At 34.2% G+C, this 19,405-nt stretch overlaps 1 protein-coding gene across 5 annotated transcripts in view; it reads left to right on the forward strand.

The window, feature by feature from the left end:
* LOC149562311 (E3 ubiquitin-protein ligase BIG BROTHER-like) overlaps positions 1-19,405 on the forward strand; it is a 62,213-nt gene that overhangs the window by 16,349 nt on the left and 26,459 nt on the right. For all 5 annotated transcript variants that reach the window (XM_089825835.1, XM_089825837.1, XM_089825836.1 and 2 more), the window contains exon 5: positions 9,484-9,528. In XM_089825835.1, the coding sequence (XP_089681961.1) occupies positions 9,484-9,528 (45 nt within the window). The remainder of the gene's footprint in view (positions 1-9,483; positions 9,529-19,405) is intronic.

A 19,405-nucleotide genomic window follows, 5' to 3' on the forward strand; every position in this document is an offset into this window, starting at 1 on the left:
AATCATAAAGATAGGAAAGATAAAATAATTTGGGGAGCCTTGAAAGACTGAAATTATAAAGTCAAACTAGGTTATGAAAAGATAATAAATTCTCAACAATGGGATAAGATTGACATCCCTCTAAGTCTATGTTGGGATCCAACATGTCTTCCGAAAGTAGGTATCTTCCTTTGGGCTACTATTCAAAAGAGAGTTATAACATCATATAGGTTTACCAAGATGGGTTTCGAAGGACCATCTAGATGCACACTTTGCGAAAAAGAATTTGAAACATCTGAACACATACTTTATGATTGTTCCTTTGCCAAGAATTGTTGGTATTGGTAAGAAATTAATTGGCAAACTGCATTCCTTGATAACCTTTTAATTTTTTTGAAAAGTTGCCGAAACATGGTTGTTCTAAGGTTTATAGTAATTAATGGAAAATATCCCCTTCCATGCTCCTATGGGAATTATGGAAAGAAAGGAGCAGAAGAATTTTTTGTAATCTTGTATTATTGAGGTAGCTAACAATAATCTCAGAAACTCATATAAGGAGGAAGGTTCCTTTTTAGACTAGGATGTAGATATGCGTAAAAAATAGTTCAAACTAATTAATCCACCAATGATATACACAAAATCCAACAAGATCGCTAGGAAAGAATCCTTTTTCAGTAAATTGGAATCTTGTATTATTGAGGTAGCTAACAATAATCTCAGAAACTCATATAAGGAGGAAGTTTCCTTTTTAGACTAGGATGTAGATATGCGTAAAAAATAGTTCAAACTAATTAATCCACCAATGATATACACAAAATCCAACAAGATCGCTAGGAAAGAATGTAAATGGGAACCTCCTTCTGTAGGATGGTCAAAGTTAAATTTTGATGAGGCCTCTAGAGGTAACCCAGGACCAGCAAGCCTAGGATGTATTATTTGTTCAAATAACGGATCATGCCTAACCAAATGAACCAAACCTCTAGGAGTAATGTCTAATAACTTAGTCGAATTAGAGGCCTTGAGAGAAGGCTTAATTCTAAGTAGAGAGATAGGTATTAACACATTAGTTATCGAAGGAGACTCACAAATTATCTTAAATGCGTTAAGAAAAAGAGAAACCCTAAATTGGAATCTTAATTTTAAACTTGAATATGCCCCAACTATCATTGCCCAATTCGAAGAAACAATCGTAAAATATATTTATAAGGAAGGTAATAGAGAAGTAGATAATCTCACTAACAAAGGAGCAGATGGAGAAGAGATTCTAATAAGACAAGCTAATATGATAAGTATAAGTTAGACACTTGTTCTTGAAGCGAAATTGGTTTAGAACTTTTACTGTCAAAATAAACATATTAAATTTAGTTGATATCATGGAAGTTTAATGTTAATAAGAGACATATTTTCGGTGATTCAAAACTTTTCCTTATATACTATTTGATTTTAAAATAAAGTTAATAGGAGATAAGTCTCATTTTTGATTATGAAGCATATTTCTTTTTGTTCTAACAACTTGATCGTAGCCAAGTTTAACTTTCAGGTTATATTTACTAAGAATTGTCAATAGCAAAGTTATAAATTCGGAAATAAAAAACAGGCTCCTTTTACCTATCAAATAAAATAAAATAATGTCAACAGTAAGTCAATTAAATATTATAAAAAATCATCAAACAAAGCATCTTCATTCTGCTGTGGTAGATTAGTAACGTAAACAATGTCACTACCATCAATACTAGTAGGATTAGCCTCAACATCACTAAGTATTTCGTAATCACCATCATCATTTGCAAGTGCATCAAAGTGGGCTTCCAACTCCACAGACTTGGGTTCAACATCCCAATGCTTTGCCTCCCCTTTTTTGTAAGTATTTTCTTTGTTTTTTGTGAGCCTAAACAAGTTTAAATGCACAATGACCAAGGTATCTGTCTTCTTGGAGTTTACAGAGTTGTGTTTTATTGAGTGGATGAAGGAGTATGTGCTCTAGTTCCTCCCAGATGAGGATGAGCTAGCAACCTACAAGATTTACAATTTTGAAATTAGAGAGTTAAGAGTTTGGAATAAATGTTTATAAAACAAATTTAATCAATATTTGTCAATAAGAATTTAGAAATTAGAATCTTAAGAATAAAGAACTTGTGATAAAATTTTGATAGTAATGGGTTGTAGGTGCTGGTACATTTGTCCATGGAAGTACTACCATTTATGAGCATCAACATTGTTCTTGTCTTCAAGAGCTTCAAGACCACAATCATTGGTGCTTGCAAAACTCATTATTCAAACCTCTTTGTAGGTTGTAGGTGCTCGGGAAAGGGCTGCCTTACACTCTTAAGCAACTTCACAATCTCTGTATGGGGCAATTCTAGTGGTACTACCACTAAGGACTGATTGGCTATAGATCCTGAGGCTCAATGCAAAGGAAAGTAGATGCAAAGGGGAGTCATATTGTTCCATCTCTTTACCATGATTACTTGTATCTCCTTGAAGAACTTTTCATTAGGATCTTCTGCTCTGTCATTCATGATATTTCTAATATCCTCAATCATGAAGTCAATGCCATCATATACCTCACCCAAGCAAGGCCTATCAATGTTGTGTATTGGATCATGCTCAATATAGGCTTGGTGAACATTAGAAAGTACTCGACATGATCCCATAAGAGTCATCTAGTATCAATCTCTTAATAGCAGCTGCTTTGGCACTATTAGATTGCCTCCATCTGCTCTAATTAGCACCATTTACCATTCTAGACATTGCCTCTTTAACCTTGACAAAGCATCTCAAGACTGTTGTAGGCAAAGCGGGTCTCGAGAACCTATTTTAAGATCAAAATAATAAAAAATTAATGTCAAGAATAAAATTTAAATTTAAAACTAGAGTGTTTGCTAAACTAAAGTGAGTAGATTTCTAAAACATGTTTAAATTTTAGTCTTTAAACAATTGAACTTAGCTTCAAGAGCTCCGATTTCAAGAATTGTCTAAATATGACTTGCATCATATGGTGGTTCATGACAAACATTTGGATCTTTTGTGCCTCCTCTTACAATTTTTTTAATCCACTCAATCTTAGTGCCAATTTTTCGCAGCAATAGGTTGAGCAAGTGCACAATGTATAGTGTCCAAAAAATGTGTTGAAAGTGCTCCTCAACCAATAAGCCGACAACTCTACAACTCTTGGCATTGTCGGTTATGACCTGGACAACATTTTGAGGGCCAACTTGGTCAATGGCTTGGATGAGAATGTTTGAAATGAAATGATTGTCCTTCACCTCTCCTAGATAATCCACAATTTTTAGAAAACATTGCACATCTTGTGGACACTGCAATAACATTCACCAAAGGACAATTTCTCGCATCTTTCCATCCATCAAATGCTATGGTCACACTTGTTTTAATCCACAAATTTTTGATGGGTTGCATGGAAGCCTCTACATTGGCACCTCTATCCAATAAAGTGGTGCACACCTTCTCAGAACTCAGGCCCTTCAACCCCCTTAGAGACTCATTACTTGATCTCAACATATTTTGCTAATATGGTGAGCGAACAACATTAAACACCAATCCACATGCATAGATATATCTTGCTATGGATTGCTTGGCAGTGTCTCTAACTTGATGTTTCTAAGGGCCCCATTGCTCTTATCATACAATTGGTACTCGAGGAGCATGTAAGAATTGATGACCCTTTGCGATTGGTTCATTGGTTGAACCATTTCCACATATTTCCATAGTTGAGAGAATCTGTCTATTTTAAAGAGAGAGTTTCCAGTAGTAGAAGCACTTGTAGCCATTCTTTGAATCTACAAATAACACACAACAAATAAAAAACTAAAAAAATGAAAGCTAAACAATAAAAAAATCTTTATAGTTAGTATCTTCATCTTTTCATTTTGACATTTTTTAAAAAAACATGTAATTTTTTTTTAAAGTAAACAAATATTTTTAATGTGTAATATTTCCTTTGAAAAAACAAAAAAGTCTAAGTTGTTGATTCGGGTTCGTGGACAGATTCAGGTTTAAGTTTGAGTTTGTGGGTTTGGGCAAAAACGAGTATTCCCATTTGGGTTCGTGTGTGTGTGTGTGTGTGTGTAAATAAAAATAAATAAATAAGAGAAACATGCATAATTGCAATACTAAGTCATTTCACATTATGAATATATGTTGCTTGATCATTGATTAATGCCAAATGTCAATGATAAACATTGAATAATTGCTCATTAATCTATCTTCATGATTGTAAAGAAAATCATACATTAGAATTGCGAAATTGCGAAATTAAATTGCAAAACATAGACTAGTTCATCAAATAATAAAGTTTGGAACATAATGATGAATGACTAGTGTTTAGTAGTTTATTAATGATCATAGTATCAAATGCTCTTCAACGGTCAAATGGGTAATCAAAAAATGAGGGTTCGGAGAAAAAAAAATTCCCATTTGGGTTCGTGTATGTGTGTGTGTGTGTGTGTATAGACACAAAAATAAATAAATAAATAAGAGAAACATGCATAATTGCAACACTAAGTCATTTCACATTATGAATACATGTTGCTTGATCATTGATCAATGCCAAATGTCAACGATAAACATTAAATACTTGCTCATTGATCTATCTTCATGATTGTAAAGAAAATCATACATTGAATTACTAAATTGCGATATGAAATTGCAAAACTTAGACTAGTTCATCAAATAATAAAGTTTGGAACATAATGATGAATGACAAGTGTTTAGTAGTTTATTAGTGATCATAGCATCAAATGCCCTTAAAGGGTCAATGGGTAATAAAAAAATGAGGGATCGATGGCTTCATTCTCGGCTACAACTGTATCTAGATCCTCATCATTCGAACCAAAACCGGTTTCACTAGTCCTAGATGTTGCTATATCATCCTCCTCTTCCTCAACATAAGAGATTGAATGAGTGAAATATTTTTTATTGGGTTCCTTTTAGGCTTACATAAAAGAAATATTAAAAACAAAACTCTTTAAAGTTGTTTTATTTCATAGTTTGGACCCTACTGCCATGGGTCCTCCCAGGTTATCTTTGATTTGTTTTAAATGATATATGTATGCCAAGATGGTGAAAGAGGTTCAAGTGTCTATTGCAGCAGTGTGTATGAAGTTGGATTAACAAACCATGACCAAAATCAGCACTGCTGTCTACTATGAGAAAAAATATTTGGTCTTCAATAATGATGTAAATAGCTATTATAGCTGAAGATCTTTGAGCAATAGGAGATGGTTGTATTGCATAGTTTACCATATCCTAATCCTTGAACATATATCATTGTTTGTGAATCATTAGAACAACAGGAACAAAGGACTTCGGCAAGCGATAAGTGAGCATTTAACCACTATCTTTGGCCATGTAAAATATCCTAGGCAGGTTTGTAGATTGGAGCAGACAAAAATGGAATCAAGTGTTTGGCACATTGTCATGCTAGGGTTTTCAATATTGATGAGAGGGTTTATAGATTTCATTAGAAAGCACTCATTTAAATTGCTGCTATTTACAGCAGCTATACCTGTCCATGGCTTTCTCAGTGCTATATTTTAGGTCTTAATGAGTGGTTCGTTTAGAAAAATCCTCTTGTAATCTTTTTTAAATAGTCTTTCATCTGTATCATAGATATTAATTTATAATAACATGGTATCAGAGTGGCCAATAGCGTTTTTAAAGTTTTGGAGAATTTTAAAAAAGTTGGTGGCCTACTAGGAATCTTTTCTATAAATTTTTAATCAATTTTATAATGGAAAAAATCATGAGAGTTTTTACCCATTTTTTTATAGCAAACTCGTGGGTGTATTTTGTAGCAATCGTTTGAGGGATTTTTGTAGCTGTTCATTTCTCTGGTCACACATGAGTTCTGATTGCGGAGGAACAAGAGCTAGTTTTGCTTGCATTTGTTGTGACCAAGCCTGTGGTTTTTTGTCAAGAACTCGCACCATCTTTTTTTGCTGGTTTGTGACATAAGAGTGGCATTTCTTTTCCGTGCACAGTTCAATTTTTTTGTTGCCTTCACAGATTTCTCTTTTTGCAACCTGCACAACAATTTTTCTCTGGCATAAGCCCTTTTTTGAAGGTTTGGTGTATGTGGCATATCTCTTAGAAGTTCTAAGATTTGTCTTCTTCAATCTTGCACGACATGCTATGCACCATTATTTGGTGTTTTTAACTGTCAGATTTTTGTGACTTAAATCTGTTTACGACAAGGCTGCAATTTCTCAAGTCATGGCTTCCATCATTTGTTTTCTATTCAAATCGACCATGGGTTTTCCCAAAAGATCACTTGGGTGCAAAGAAGCCTTGTGGGACTAGGGTTTTTTTTTCCACAAAACACACTGACTCTGCAGCTTTTGTATTTTTTCAAGCTGTGACAGCTTGCACATCTGCTGAGTTTTTGATGATTTTTAGTGTTGTGGGCTTTTTAATATTTTCCTTTAAAAAATTTTGTTTGGGTTTTATAATTTTTTCCTAAACATTGTTTTTGGGTTTTATAAATATTTCCTAAAAAATTATGGTTGGGTTTAATAAGTTTTCCTAACAAAATTGAGTCTGGGGTTTTACGATTTCCTCCTAAAAAATTGTGTTTGCGTTTTTCAATTTTTCCCAAAAAAATCATTAAGGCTTTTGCATCAATTTCCAAAAATCATGATTGTTAGTTGTACCTTTTTTTTACTAAACAAAGTATGTCAATTTCTCCATAAAAATCATGGGTGATCTTTGCATTGGATCAAGGGTTTGCCAAATTTTCCACCAAATTTGTGGTTTTTTGTAGTTGTTTTGGGTCGTGCTGTGAACAGTGTTCATTTACACAAGTTTTTGACCATTTTTTGAACAAAATTGTTGTTTTTTTGAAGGAATTGAGGGTTTGACTGTAATGTCCCCATTTTTCCCAGCATTGGAGTTTTAGGGATTAGCCTATTATTGTGATCCTCATAGGCTAATTATTGTGGATAGAGGGTCTTTTGTGGCAGTGGCTTGGCTCGGGAGGTTCTTATCTTCTCCACATCTCAGTAAGCTACAGGTTGGTCTTCGTTTGGCTTAGAGCGGATTTCGTTTGGGCTTAGTTTTGTGCACTTACTATTTGTGGTAAGTTGGTGTTGATCGAGATGGACCGTTTCTAGTTTTGGAAAGTGCATTTGGTCACATGGAGAAATAATAGGTATGACTCCTATTTCAGATAGCATATTTGAATGATGAGTATTTTGGGAGTTATTATATTTTTAGTAGCCAAATTCTTATTAATTATTAAATGGCTTATTATAAAGTTATAATTTAACTTTATAATTTCACTTAAGTTGAGAGTTGAGTCATTATTGGAAAGTGCCATTTATTAATTAGTTAAGCCAAGTCAAGTGAGAGAATCTAATGGAAGCTTCTAATTAATGTTGTGTGGTGAAGCTTCTTGAGTGAAGTTGCATTTTGGCAAAAAAAGGGAATCTGGAGGTTATAAATACAAGCCTATTTGTTGAGGAAAGCTCGCTTGAATATATATTTGCTTTTTGTTGCCTTTGTGGCTTTTCCTGAGTTCAGAATTGTGAGCCCTTGCTGAAGTATAAGGGTCTCTGAGTTTCTGAAGATTGTTTGAAGTCACTGCTGATGTATAGTGGTTTCATTGGTTGGATCTCCTAACTATGATTTTCTGTGACTGTGAGATTGGATTTATATTCCTACTGTATCCCTGTGGCTAAGGAGAGATTGGTTGTGGATGTTTCCCATTGTAGTGATCATAGTTTGATTGGGATCTGCAAATTCTGGGTGAAGAGATTGGCAAATTAGTGAAAGGTGGCAACAGCTACAAGCAGTGATTTGTGTGTTGGAGCTAAGGATGGCATATCTGGAAGCTGCGTTTTGGATGCAACAAGCTCCATCTACCAATCTACAGGCTGAGACATTGATTTAGAGGCAACTTGAAGTTCAGTTTGGTGTCAAGAAATTTAGAGTAGATGAGCACCAGTTTTCAGAGGTTTCACATGGCAACATTCAGTTTAATAATTCAGTGATCGAGCTCCTGTAGGTTCTTCTTTTCTTGCAGATTTAGAATGCACATATTCCCTGTATTTTGGCGCCAGTATATCCTGCTCATAGGGGCGATTTTGTTGAGGTATTCTGCAGTGTTTGAAGCCAGTATATATTTGGTTGTCTAACGCTAGGTTGGGACAACTTTGTCTGCAATTTTTGCTAAGTGTAAACACCTATATCTGGTGTTGTTTTCCAGCTCCAGTCTGTTCGAATTTGAAGGTATTATTTCTGCAGATTGCATCACTTCTTGGCATTGGCGTGTGAGCAAATTGGAGGTGGCAAACTTTTCTTTAGATTCAAACATGCTGTGAGTTGTGTTGCTGATGATAATTATGAATTGAAGGTCAGATTATTTGATTCAAGTATAGTGAAACAATTGATGCTATTTGCAAATATTTTCCTATTAGATGTTGGCATCAGCACATGCAATAATTTGACTGAGGTTATATGTGTTTAGAAACTTTCCTCGCAATTTGATTGGGTTTGGGTATTATCATTTTTTAGAGTGGCAATTTATAATCAAGAATAATACAAGTTGACAAATGTATGGAGTTCATTTTATTACCTTATATTTTAATCAGTATTGCATGTTTAACGGAATGTCAACTATTGAATTGTAAAGAGAATTGGTATTATCTGAGCTATCACCGATAGGGGTTACTACATTGACCATTTTCTCCTTAGAAAAGTGGTTTCAGTTCAGGAAGTTGATCTTAGTGTCTCTGGCTACAAGGAGAAAAAGTTTTATTACCCAACCTAAGGTTGGAAGGATTGTGGTTATCTTGGCCATATCCAAAAGTTCTACAGAACTAGGGAGGGTCTCAAAAGCAAGCTCATGTTGTAGGGTGTTTCGAAAAGAAGGGGGCAGCCTTGTATATATGGGTGACCTAAAGACTCGCAGATTATGTCTTCTGCATGGTGGTTAGAACGATGACCATTGAGGGAGGTTATCAAAATTATATTGTAATGTTTCTATAGTGGTCACCCTAGTTGGTTTAGGAGGTTTTTATTTCTGCATTCTGTCAACAAACGTTTTGTTTAGAAACATGAACTTGTCATCTTTTATAAATAGAAACTTTTGTCTCTAGTATAGATATCAATTTATGATAATAGGTGAAGATCCATATCTGGCTGCGGCTTTTTCCAGTGCTCTATTATAGATCATTTCTTTCTACATTTTTGGGACATTTTTGTGTTGTCTTACAAAAGACAAACCGAAAATTTAATACTTAACGCATCTGAATTGTTTTTAAACAATAAACATTTATATGATGGTAGTTGACGATCTTGGTGATTGGGTTTTAAACCTGCTTAAAATATTTTCTTTTTGAATTTTGTGATTCTTCTTTTGCAAATTATTTCTTTCACAATTCTATTGTGCAGTACTTTGTTAGAAACTTTTGCTACTAAATAGCTAGGTGAAAACATGCATCAAAGTGTTGATTCTAATTTGTTTGGGGCTAATATTTCATGTTGCAGGGTACTCGGCAAGACAATTTTGATCCAGATAATATGACATATGAGGTGAAATCTCTACCCTAAAATGACAGCAATGAGATATATTCTTCCTTTTAAGTTTTTAACTGATTACTACCCATAAGCAATTTGATTTTTGTAATCTAGACATCTTTACATTCTGAGAAATAAGCAAAATGAATGTTAAAATTGTGTTATAAAATGCAAACAAATTGCCTTTGGATAAAGCTCGAGCGCAAACTTGGAGAAGCTTGTAGTAATATTATATAGGATAATATTATAAGTTAATCACGATTGGTGGAGATTATTCAAAACCATGCATTAAGTTCACCAAAATATTTCTTATAGTTGCTTGCAGTAGCATCAACAATACTGACAAACTATGTTGTAACATGGTTCAACTAGTCCAGCACACAGAATATAACCAAAATAGTGATCTCACTGATGATCAAATAAAGGGAAGATAGAGAAATTATTCAAAATTGACATCAAAGCATATCCAAATATTCTTTTGGTTTACTATATGAAGAGTGCATCATGATGCTTCCGGAAGTGTGTTCTAATGCTACTGAAATGTTTAGTGATATTGAAATGAGACATGACATGAAATGTTCATAGATGCATAAGAAAAATTGAAATTCTATCTCTTTGCTCATAAATCAGGATGACTTGTGGTCTCACACTTGTCATTGCCATGGTCTCTTGGACCATATCATTGATGGAACTTTCTTGCTCATTGGAAATGTGTTCTAATGGTGCATAAATGCTTACTAAATTTGGGTATCCCAAAAGCTATCCAATCTATGAAGCAAATTCTTTTCTGCTGAAAGTAAGCACAGATATTGAAATGATACATGATATGAAATGTTCATAGATGCATAAGCTCTATCAGAATTCTCTCTGCTTGCTCACAAATAATGATGATTTATGGTATGCACAGTTATCATCACCATGGTCTTTTGGACCATATCATTCATAGAACTTCCATGCTAAATGTCCCCAATTATGATATTTCTAACACTTCTTGGATGCCCCTTCCCTTACTGCAAACTAATCCAATTAATAGCTCATGCTAAACTGCACCCAATTATGAGATCTGTGACATTTAAAATCTATTATGCAAGCAATTGATAAATTATTGATTGTATTAACAAATGATCAAAGAGATCATTATAAAGAATTTACAAGGTAGAAAGAATAGAAAGTTTCTAATAAGAAACTTAAGAAACAATCTTATTTACAAAGATTTACACATATTACATAGATGACCATTTAAGTAATTAAATAATATTGTAATACCCTCCCTTAATGGTCAATCTATCAACAACACCAAGCTGGCCCCTGAATTTAGCAAACTTATCTGGACCAAGAGGCTTGGTGAGAATATCCGTATTCTGATCTGCTGCTGGAACATACCGCAATTAAACTGTCCCGTCTTCTACCAATTGGCAAAAGTAATAACAATGATTGTCCACATGTTTGGTTCTTTCATGGAAAACTGAATTCTTGGCGAGTTTGAAAACTCCGTGATTATTAGAGAGCAAGGTAGCCGGGCCTACTTGAGATAAATGCATATCCACAAGCATTCAACAAAGCCAAACTGCCTAACAAGCTTCCTTAACAGCCCAATCCAACATCATTTAGTCACATCTCTCCACTTAGAACTCACCTAGTACATTTCTCAACACATTGTCTACCCTAGAGAAGATTATGGGCACGATCCTATTCTCTATTTCAGAAATTTAAATTGTCTACATTCCAATTTTGATAATATAAAACATGACACTAATCGATTGGCATGTATGCCAAAAAGTGTGAATTGTGTGTCAAGGGCTTGTATTAAAAGGACCATTTCTAATTATTCCACTCATCAATTATGAAGAGCATTCAATAATGACAATGCATCCACATTACTTGTCACTAATGTTGGGTGGATATTTTGCAACCGACAGTTTTGGGTAAAATCCAGTCGCAAAATAGGATAACCAGCCACATTGTATGAGATAGAGTCTCTTCTACCTTAAAGGGAAGGTTCCCCCTTCTCACCATTCCTTGGATCAACTCAAGGTAAGCAAGAAGTTGAGAGATTTTGTAAAGGGATGTTACTAATATTCTTTCCTCTTAACTTTTAGGAAAGAATCCACTTACTGATGGAGCGAGTAATGGGCAGGGTGAAATATCTAACTACACTTCTATCTAATGGCTGAGAACGATGATAGTAATAAACAAACACTAACTCAAAGGCTAACTGAAAGTGTACCAATTTGGCTCTAAGTCCGGTCATAATTCTATATGAATATGCTTTACTAATAGGGCACAAAGACTTCCAAAGTAAAGATATCTTAACTATTTTGTGAATCAAGAAAGAAATATAAGCTACAGACAAAGTTTCTAAATATATATTTTTGCAATTGCTCTTAGTGAAAGCTCCGGCTCCAATTGCTTGTTAACTCTTTTTACACTCAATTATCAAGAACACAAGATTACATGAATCAAAGATAACATATGCGAATTATAGACAAAGCTTCTAATTCACGCAAGTAACAATCTTACTCAATCAAAGTTAAGTCTCAATTACTCCTTTGTATTTACTTTTCTCGCGAAATAGCGCTACACAAACAAAGTTCTGCTGGCACAATTTCTCTAGAGCTCCCTTGCATACAATAAAAGATAAAAGATGATTTTACAACGAGGGGGCACTCTTTTATATAGGTAAAGGAGTTGAGAAAAAGATGGAGGAAAAAGTGGGAGCAACTCAACCAACTTTGACTTAGTCTAACTAGAAGAGAAATTATTGGGTTACATGCAACTGCACATGCAAGTCGCATTACATGTAATTACATCTTTGTGCAATGCATCCTCTTAGACCTACAAACAAAAATAAAAACAAAATAACAATCTTAAAGATTGTTCTTTAGTGCCTTGAACTTGATGATAATATCACGCACTATAAGAAGATAAAAAATCCCATTGTCTTTGATATGGCTTTTATCCTTCGTGCATCTGCGTATGCTGATTGCGCAACCTTAAAATTTGCCGCCAGGGAATCTAGCAAGTGTTTTGTCGAAAATTTATATAGGACAAATTTGTTCAATGTGAGAGCCAAAATCTTCAGAATCTAAATCATCATTGATCTTGATTGTATATTCTGAACTTGCCCTTTCAATTGCAATTAGATCACCACGTTCATTAAGAACTTGACATCCCATTTGTCCCAAATCACACGTGACACTTGTTTCTACTGCTTGGCAATCTCCAAGAGATGTCTATAACTTTGTAACCAATTTTCTCAATGTTACTTCTTTATAACTCATAAGCCCTTGATACCTGAAGAACATTTGATTGGATGGAAGAATATCACATGAAACCATGACATCTAAATCAAAATTTAGCAATCTCATTCCAGTCATTAAGAATCTCCTTTAAATTATCCGCTTCTTGAGTCAAGAAAGAAATCAAGTTTTGCTCCATTTCACTCATCTCTTTGACATGCTTAAGAATTGGAAATATTTCTATAATGGCTTGAACTCCTTCAGAGATGACTTCTCCTATCCAACACTTGGCGGCTTCAATCAACTTTCTTTCCTTGGATGTCTAAGACACAATAACAACACTTCGAGAAGATTGTTGCCGAATGACTTCATTTAGGTGAGTAACCTCCTGTTTGATTTGATTCTTCTTCTCCCATAATTCATGATTGCTTTTTGATACATTAGCTAATGCATCTTGAGCATCTTGCAAGCAACTCAAACATGATTGCTTCCTGATTTCTTCCTTAGTGAACTTGTAATCAGAACGAGTAAGTTCTTCATTAGGTTTGTCCATCAGTGGCTCAACAACTTTTACAAACTTGGTTTTCTCTGAATCAACTAAGATCCTTGAAACAATCTTACCTTTCAAAGATTTGGACTTAGTTTTATTGACAGGGAGGTTATCCGGAGGTACAACCACTTTCCTTCTCTTTATTGTGATCCTACTCAACCATGCAGGCAAGCTGAAACTTTCATCTGTGTAAACAAGTATAGTGGAAACCATTGGTATTGATCGTGATTGTATCTCTGTTGTGACTGAGCAAGATTCAGTCTGCATAGCTGAATTCATAGGTGCATGATGAGAGGATTTGGTCATGAAAAGCTCAAAACCTGTTAGAGATGTATCAAGTTGAGAAACTTGACCTTGTGTAAGAGTTGGGAAATCTTCAAACACACTTCCCAAATGTTCATATTCTTCATTTGCTAGAATGAGAGGAGTGGCTGAAGAAATAGGCAAAGTCAACGTGTTGACTTCTGAAACTGGAATAGGTGTGAAAATAGTGGAAAATGAATCCACATCATCATCAATCCCATCTAGAAAAGGTGCTTCATGCATGGATGGTGCATGAGTCTGTGTAGGTCTTGAAGGAGATATGATCATAACTTCCCCTTCTTTATCTTCTTTGTTTGATTCTGTCTCTAATTCCTCCTTTGATTCCTAAACTGGTTAATTGGTTCAGGGATTTGAGATGATTTAAATCCCTTTTTGCCCTTCAAGTTGAATTTAAGGGACTTCTTTGCATTAGAAGAAGAAGCTCCATCGTTTCCTGTAATTTCCAGTTGTGACTTCCTTCCAAGAGGACCAAATCTTCCACAATCCAAACCCAATTTCAGATTAACCCTTATTAGGCCTTTAATTTTCAGCCACTTATTGGTGTTTGCCAAAATGGATTGAAATCTATCCAGGATAGATGTGCCTTCTTTCTGCTACCATTGAATGGGAAAATGACACCTTTTATCAAGACCAGCCTGATGATATTCCGGATCAAGAATGTTGCTGTCATCTTCAATTTGGAAATTTGATGGGATCTCAAGCATGTTAAGATCAATGATTTGCTGCAAAATTAATTTGCAGTAGTCCATCTTCATTATATCCAGTTCTGTTCTCATATCAATCTAAACATCCTCGATGCAATGAACATGCGTGAAAGCCCTCTTGATTTCAGAATTCATTTCTCAATAATCAATGTCTTAAACTTCTTCAAAGTAATTAATTGCAATTTTGCTTCCATATTTCTTGCTTTATGTACAAAATTGATCAAATAATTACCAATAGCCAAGAGTTTGGTAGAAGAAATACCAAAACCAGGCCTATGCAAAGAATGCTGATCAAATTGAACTTCCATGAGTTGTCTAGCTAATTCCATCAGAATGATCCTATCAATAGCATACCTAGGTAAGGTATATTGCTCACCTTTAAAGTATCCAACCCTCAAGTAAGTAAAAGTTGGAAGTTGGATAAAGATACAACCATATTGATTTATCTTTTCCCAAGCTTCATTAGATACCCTTTCTATGGATAACTGTCTATCAAACAAGCACCAAAAATGCCCAAAGAAAACATCTTGGACTCTTTTGTAATGGAACTTACTATTAGCCAGAGTAATCTGATCATAGTAATCCCAAACTGGAATTTGAAGATGATCTCCTTTGGTCGACAGCCCAGAGAAAGATCCCATGGCAGCAGCAATGTATACAAGGTAGGACTTCATGTAAAAAGACATTGAAGTCCCTATGTTGAGCAACTATTGATAGAGTGCAGTGCTAATCAGTTCTCCCCAAAAGATATGTTCTTTGTTCTCCATGATTTGGAAGATGAATTTGTACATCCATGGTTCGAAATCGGTGGAATCTTTAAGACCACAAACCCTGCTGAGAAGAATGATAAGGTCTTTGTACTCTTGCTTGAAGTTAGACCTGTGAATGGTCTTTGGCCATCTCGAGAAGTTGCTTGTAACAAATCGATTTTCATAACAAAATAAAGGAGAACTAATATTTGGTTTCACATAGGAATGAAAGAGTTTTCCTCAACTAACTATTGAAACAAAATATCTTGAATCCTTTTCATGAGACATTAATTGAAATAACTGAAATAGTGGTCAACTAAAATAACTGAAATAACGATTAACTAAAATAACGCTCAACTGAAATAATTGAAATGACGATTAATTGAAATAACTGTAATAATGATCAACTGAAATAAATAAAATAACAATTAACTATCTTTCCTTGCATACAAGTAAAGTAAATGCATAACATAAAATAGAAAGAGGAACATACAAGGAGTATTTGGTGAATCTTTAGTTAGTTGTGCAAGCCTTGGCTTTCGATAAGAGGAGAAGCATTGACTTAGGTTTAACCTCCCAACGTCAGACCATATTCATCTCCACACAATCTATTAAATAGAAAGGCCCTTCCTACCTTGGGATTAGGCTTGAGATACATACCTTAAGTCCAACAACCTGAGCATTTCGGTGTTTAGAATGACCGCATAGTTTTGGATAGACATGTTTGAATAACTGGCACTACTGACATCAAGTGATCATAGATGACAAACATGCCTTTAATGACATTGGCCAAGGTTTTCGGATGGGTTCAATTACTTGATCACCACCGCTCGACTTGAGAATAGGAGAACAATAAGTATGAACATGCATGAGCTATTAAATGATTTTCCTTCTTCAAATAATTTAGAATTGTTATGTCATGTTTGATTTTTATTTCTTGTTAATGTAGATTTCTATCTCACCTCTTCACCTCTTCCTTGGCTATACAACCAGGTGAGTCCTAGGTGTTTGAATCTCAGAGCAACCAGCTCTTTTTGTTGATCCTCAACTGATATAAGAATATTATATGTTTCCAGCTTATCACATTTCTGTGATCTGAGAAATATAACTTTAAGACTTGCAGGATAAATACCGTTTTATTTTGACATTCAACGACATAATAAAGATATGATATTATGTTATGGATACTTGGTTTTGACTCATCATAAGAAGTTCTGTCTTAAAGAGGATCTGATTGATGATATATAAACAAAGATGATTTACGACATATTCTGGAACTGTATCTTACTGCTGTAATTTCAAAATGCAGTAGTATTTGAAAAAAATACATATTATAATCATTGGGATATGTGGGCAACCACATAACTTGGTAAAATTTGGAAATATAATTGAGTCTTGGCTAGATGCTCTTAATCAGCCCCCGTTATGGAAGAACTTTGGATGTAGACTAGTGTGATTACTAATCACGTTCTTTAGCAAGGAAATATATAATGAAAGGGAAGTTATCATGGCAGAATCGTTCTGCAAGGAAAGAATGAAAAAAAGATCTCAAAGGAATCCACCATAAGAAATATTGCAGAGGTATATATTGTCTTGGTCTCTGATGGCTTCCATAATTTAAAGAGGTATTTGATAACTTCATGGCTTGTAAGAAGCCATAACTCATAAAGAAAATACTTGGCTTCTTGATCGCCAATATAATATGCCAAATGCGCATTTCGGTTTCTAGCAAGAATTTGAATGAATATGGAAAAAGATTTGAAGGTTATAAATTAAGGGTAATTTACAATATATTATCTACTTGCACGTAGATATATTTATGAGTTGGCATCATATTATATATTTTGCCCAAGGTCGTATCTATTATTATGCATATCTAAATACATGGTTTATTTGGAAGATTATTTAATTTTCTTGTACATGTATTTAAATGTACGTATTAGATAAAATCTTGTATAAAATAATATTATGGTGTCACCTTTATTTCTATATATATGTGCACTTACACATAAATATACATTACAATGATGTGGTAGAAAAGTCAAACAAAAGATGCATTATTTTTAATTAATTTCAAAAAAATAACTAATATTTTAAATGTTTATTTAATAGCTCATGCGGGTCCATTGATTTTATCTTGATGTTCAAGTCGCTAGTTCCTTACTAAGATAATTAAAGGTCATACTTGTCAACCCGGTAATTGGACTAAGCTAGTATCCCATTCTGTTGATTTCGTTTAGCAATGCTTCTCCCCTTCATCTTCTCCTACAACCACTTGTGCAACATTTTCTACGATAATAACAAGTTCCATGATAAATCCATAATAACATTTAATGTAAATAAGGAATTTAATTATTAATCATAATTCCGAAATCAAGCAATTGCTAATCATAATATGACAAACAATGGATAACAACCATCATCATTAAACAATTAACATAATAAATATAACAGATATATTTAACTACCCTTTTCACATGATTATGAAAGAAAATCCATTCAATTCAACGGCTATAAATAAATTTAAATTAGGTCAAAATTTGGGATGTAACATTGCTCCTCTTGGTATCCAACCAGTATTGACTTATGTGCTTTTGATAATCTCTCTTCTCATTCCAGATTTCCAAAGATGATTCTTTGGTTAGATCTACCCATTTTGCATTATGTGGCACTTTGAAGATTTGCTCAATAACTTTTGGATCAACACTAATAATAACCCTGTTATCAACATCCTTGATTGTCTTTGATTTTGGGCTAAAACATTTTGCACATTTGAGAATGAACTCAGGTTCCATGGCAGCTATGAAAAATGTAGATACCAAGTGAATATGACTTTTCTTGATATGTTTCATCTCATGACTAACAGGAGTTTCTACTTTTCATAGAAAATCAGTCATATCCACGTGTTCGATTTTGCGTCCAACACATTGTCAAGGATAGATGTGACATGAGATGGACTTGCATGAGCCAACTCTTTATCAAATTGATATTTCATCTTGCCCTTAGATTTAGATAGTGAGGGCATCTCTTGCGCTTGCGTTGCAACACAAAAATCCCAAAACATAAAAACATCATCAAAAGAAATCGCCATACAAGTTGATTCTCAATCAGCAACAAAGGTTTGAGTACGGATTTGGAACTTTGTAGATGTGATGAGATGATCTCAAAAGAGATATTATACATATGCAGTGAAGGAAAATGGAAGATGAAGAGAAATATTATGGAAGTGAAAATGGAAGGAAATGGATGTGTAAAGGTGGAACGCATGGGAATACATGCGAATGAAGATTGCTGATTTTCAAAAAGTGACTTAGGTTTTCAAGAGGTTATTGCATGGAAAATGGACTACATGTATATGCAAGATATAATGAGGGATGAAAAGTGAGATGAGATGCAAATGCGGATGGAGGATGAGCTTACATGTAAGTGCGGATAATGGATGAGATGTGGAAAGTGTAATGACACAAGAAATGGAAAAACATGTATTTGCTCATGGAGGTGTGAGTGCATATGGAGAGATGAAAATCAAATGTAGCTTGAGGTGCAATGAACTTTATAGTCATCTTGGTGGAAAAGTGAAGTCAAATTACATGGGAAAACATGCATATGACATTTTTGATTTTTCAAAAAGTGACTTTAAGTCAAAAACGAGTTTTGGAGATGCAATTACATGTAAGTCTTTTTATGTAATCATGTCATGCGAGTGGATGCAGAAAGTGAGATGAGTGAAAATGGAAGTGAAAAATGAGATTACATGCACGTGCTGATGATGAATAAGATGAAAAACATGTAATCACATTTGACGAATGAGATGTAAAGCGTTGTGACATGAAAGATGGAAATGGAATGTGATGATGCTTTCACATGAAATGGAAGATGGAATGAAATGAAACATGACAAGTTCTTTTCCTTGGGAAAAAACTTGTAACTTCTCCAAAATGGAGAAATATTGGAAAGCAAGCACACAAAACACAAAAATTTCAAAAGAAAAAAGTACCTTTGGCAAATGACTCAAACATGTCAACAAGCAAAGCACTTCAATATGCAATTTCAAATTTCTAGTTTGGAGAAAAACCAAAAACATAAAAATAAACCATTTCATCATTTTTAAAAGAAAAATACACTTTCAGTGGCAACAATTTCAACAAGTGGCAATCATCAAGCTAAAATGTGCATAAAATCAGCAAGATAAGCGCAAATTTATTAGCAAGAAAGAATATGTCCACTTACATGATAATTAAGTGCCAAAAATGAAGGGGGCAAAATCTCCAATATTAATTTTTTTTCAAGAAACTTAGATCTTTTCAAACTTTGCAAGAGGAATCC

This window comes from Cupressus sempervirens, chromosome 4, assembly GCF_028749045.1.
Source record: "Cupressus sempervirens isolate cs-2001-9-10 chromosome 4, ASM2874904v1, whole genome shotgun sequence".
Taxonomy (NCBI): domain Eukaryota; kingdom Viridiplantae; phylum Streptophyta; class Pinopsida; order Cupressales; family Cupressaceae; genus Cupressus; species Cupressus sempervirens.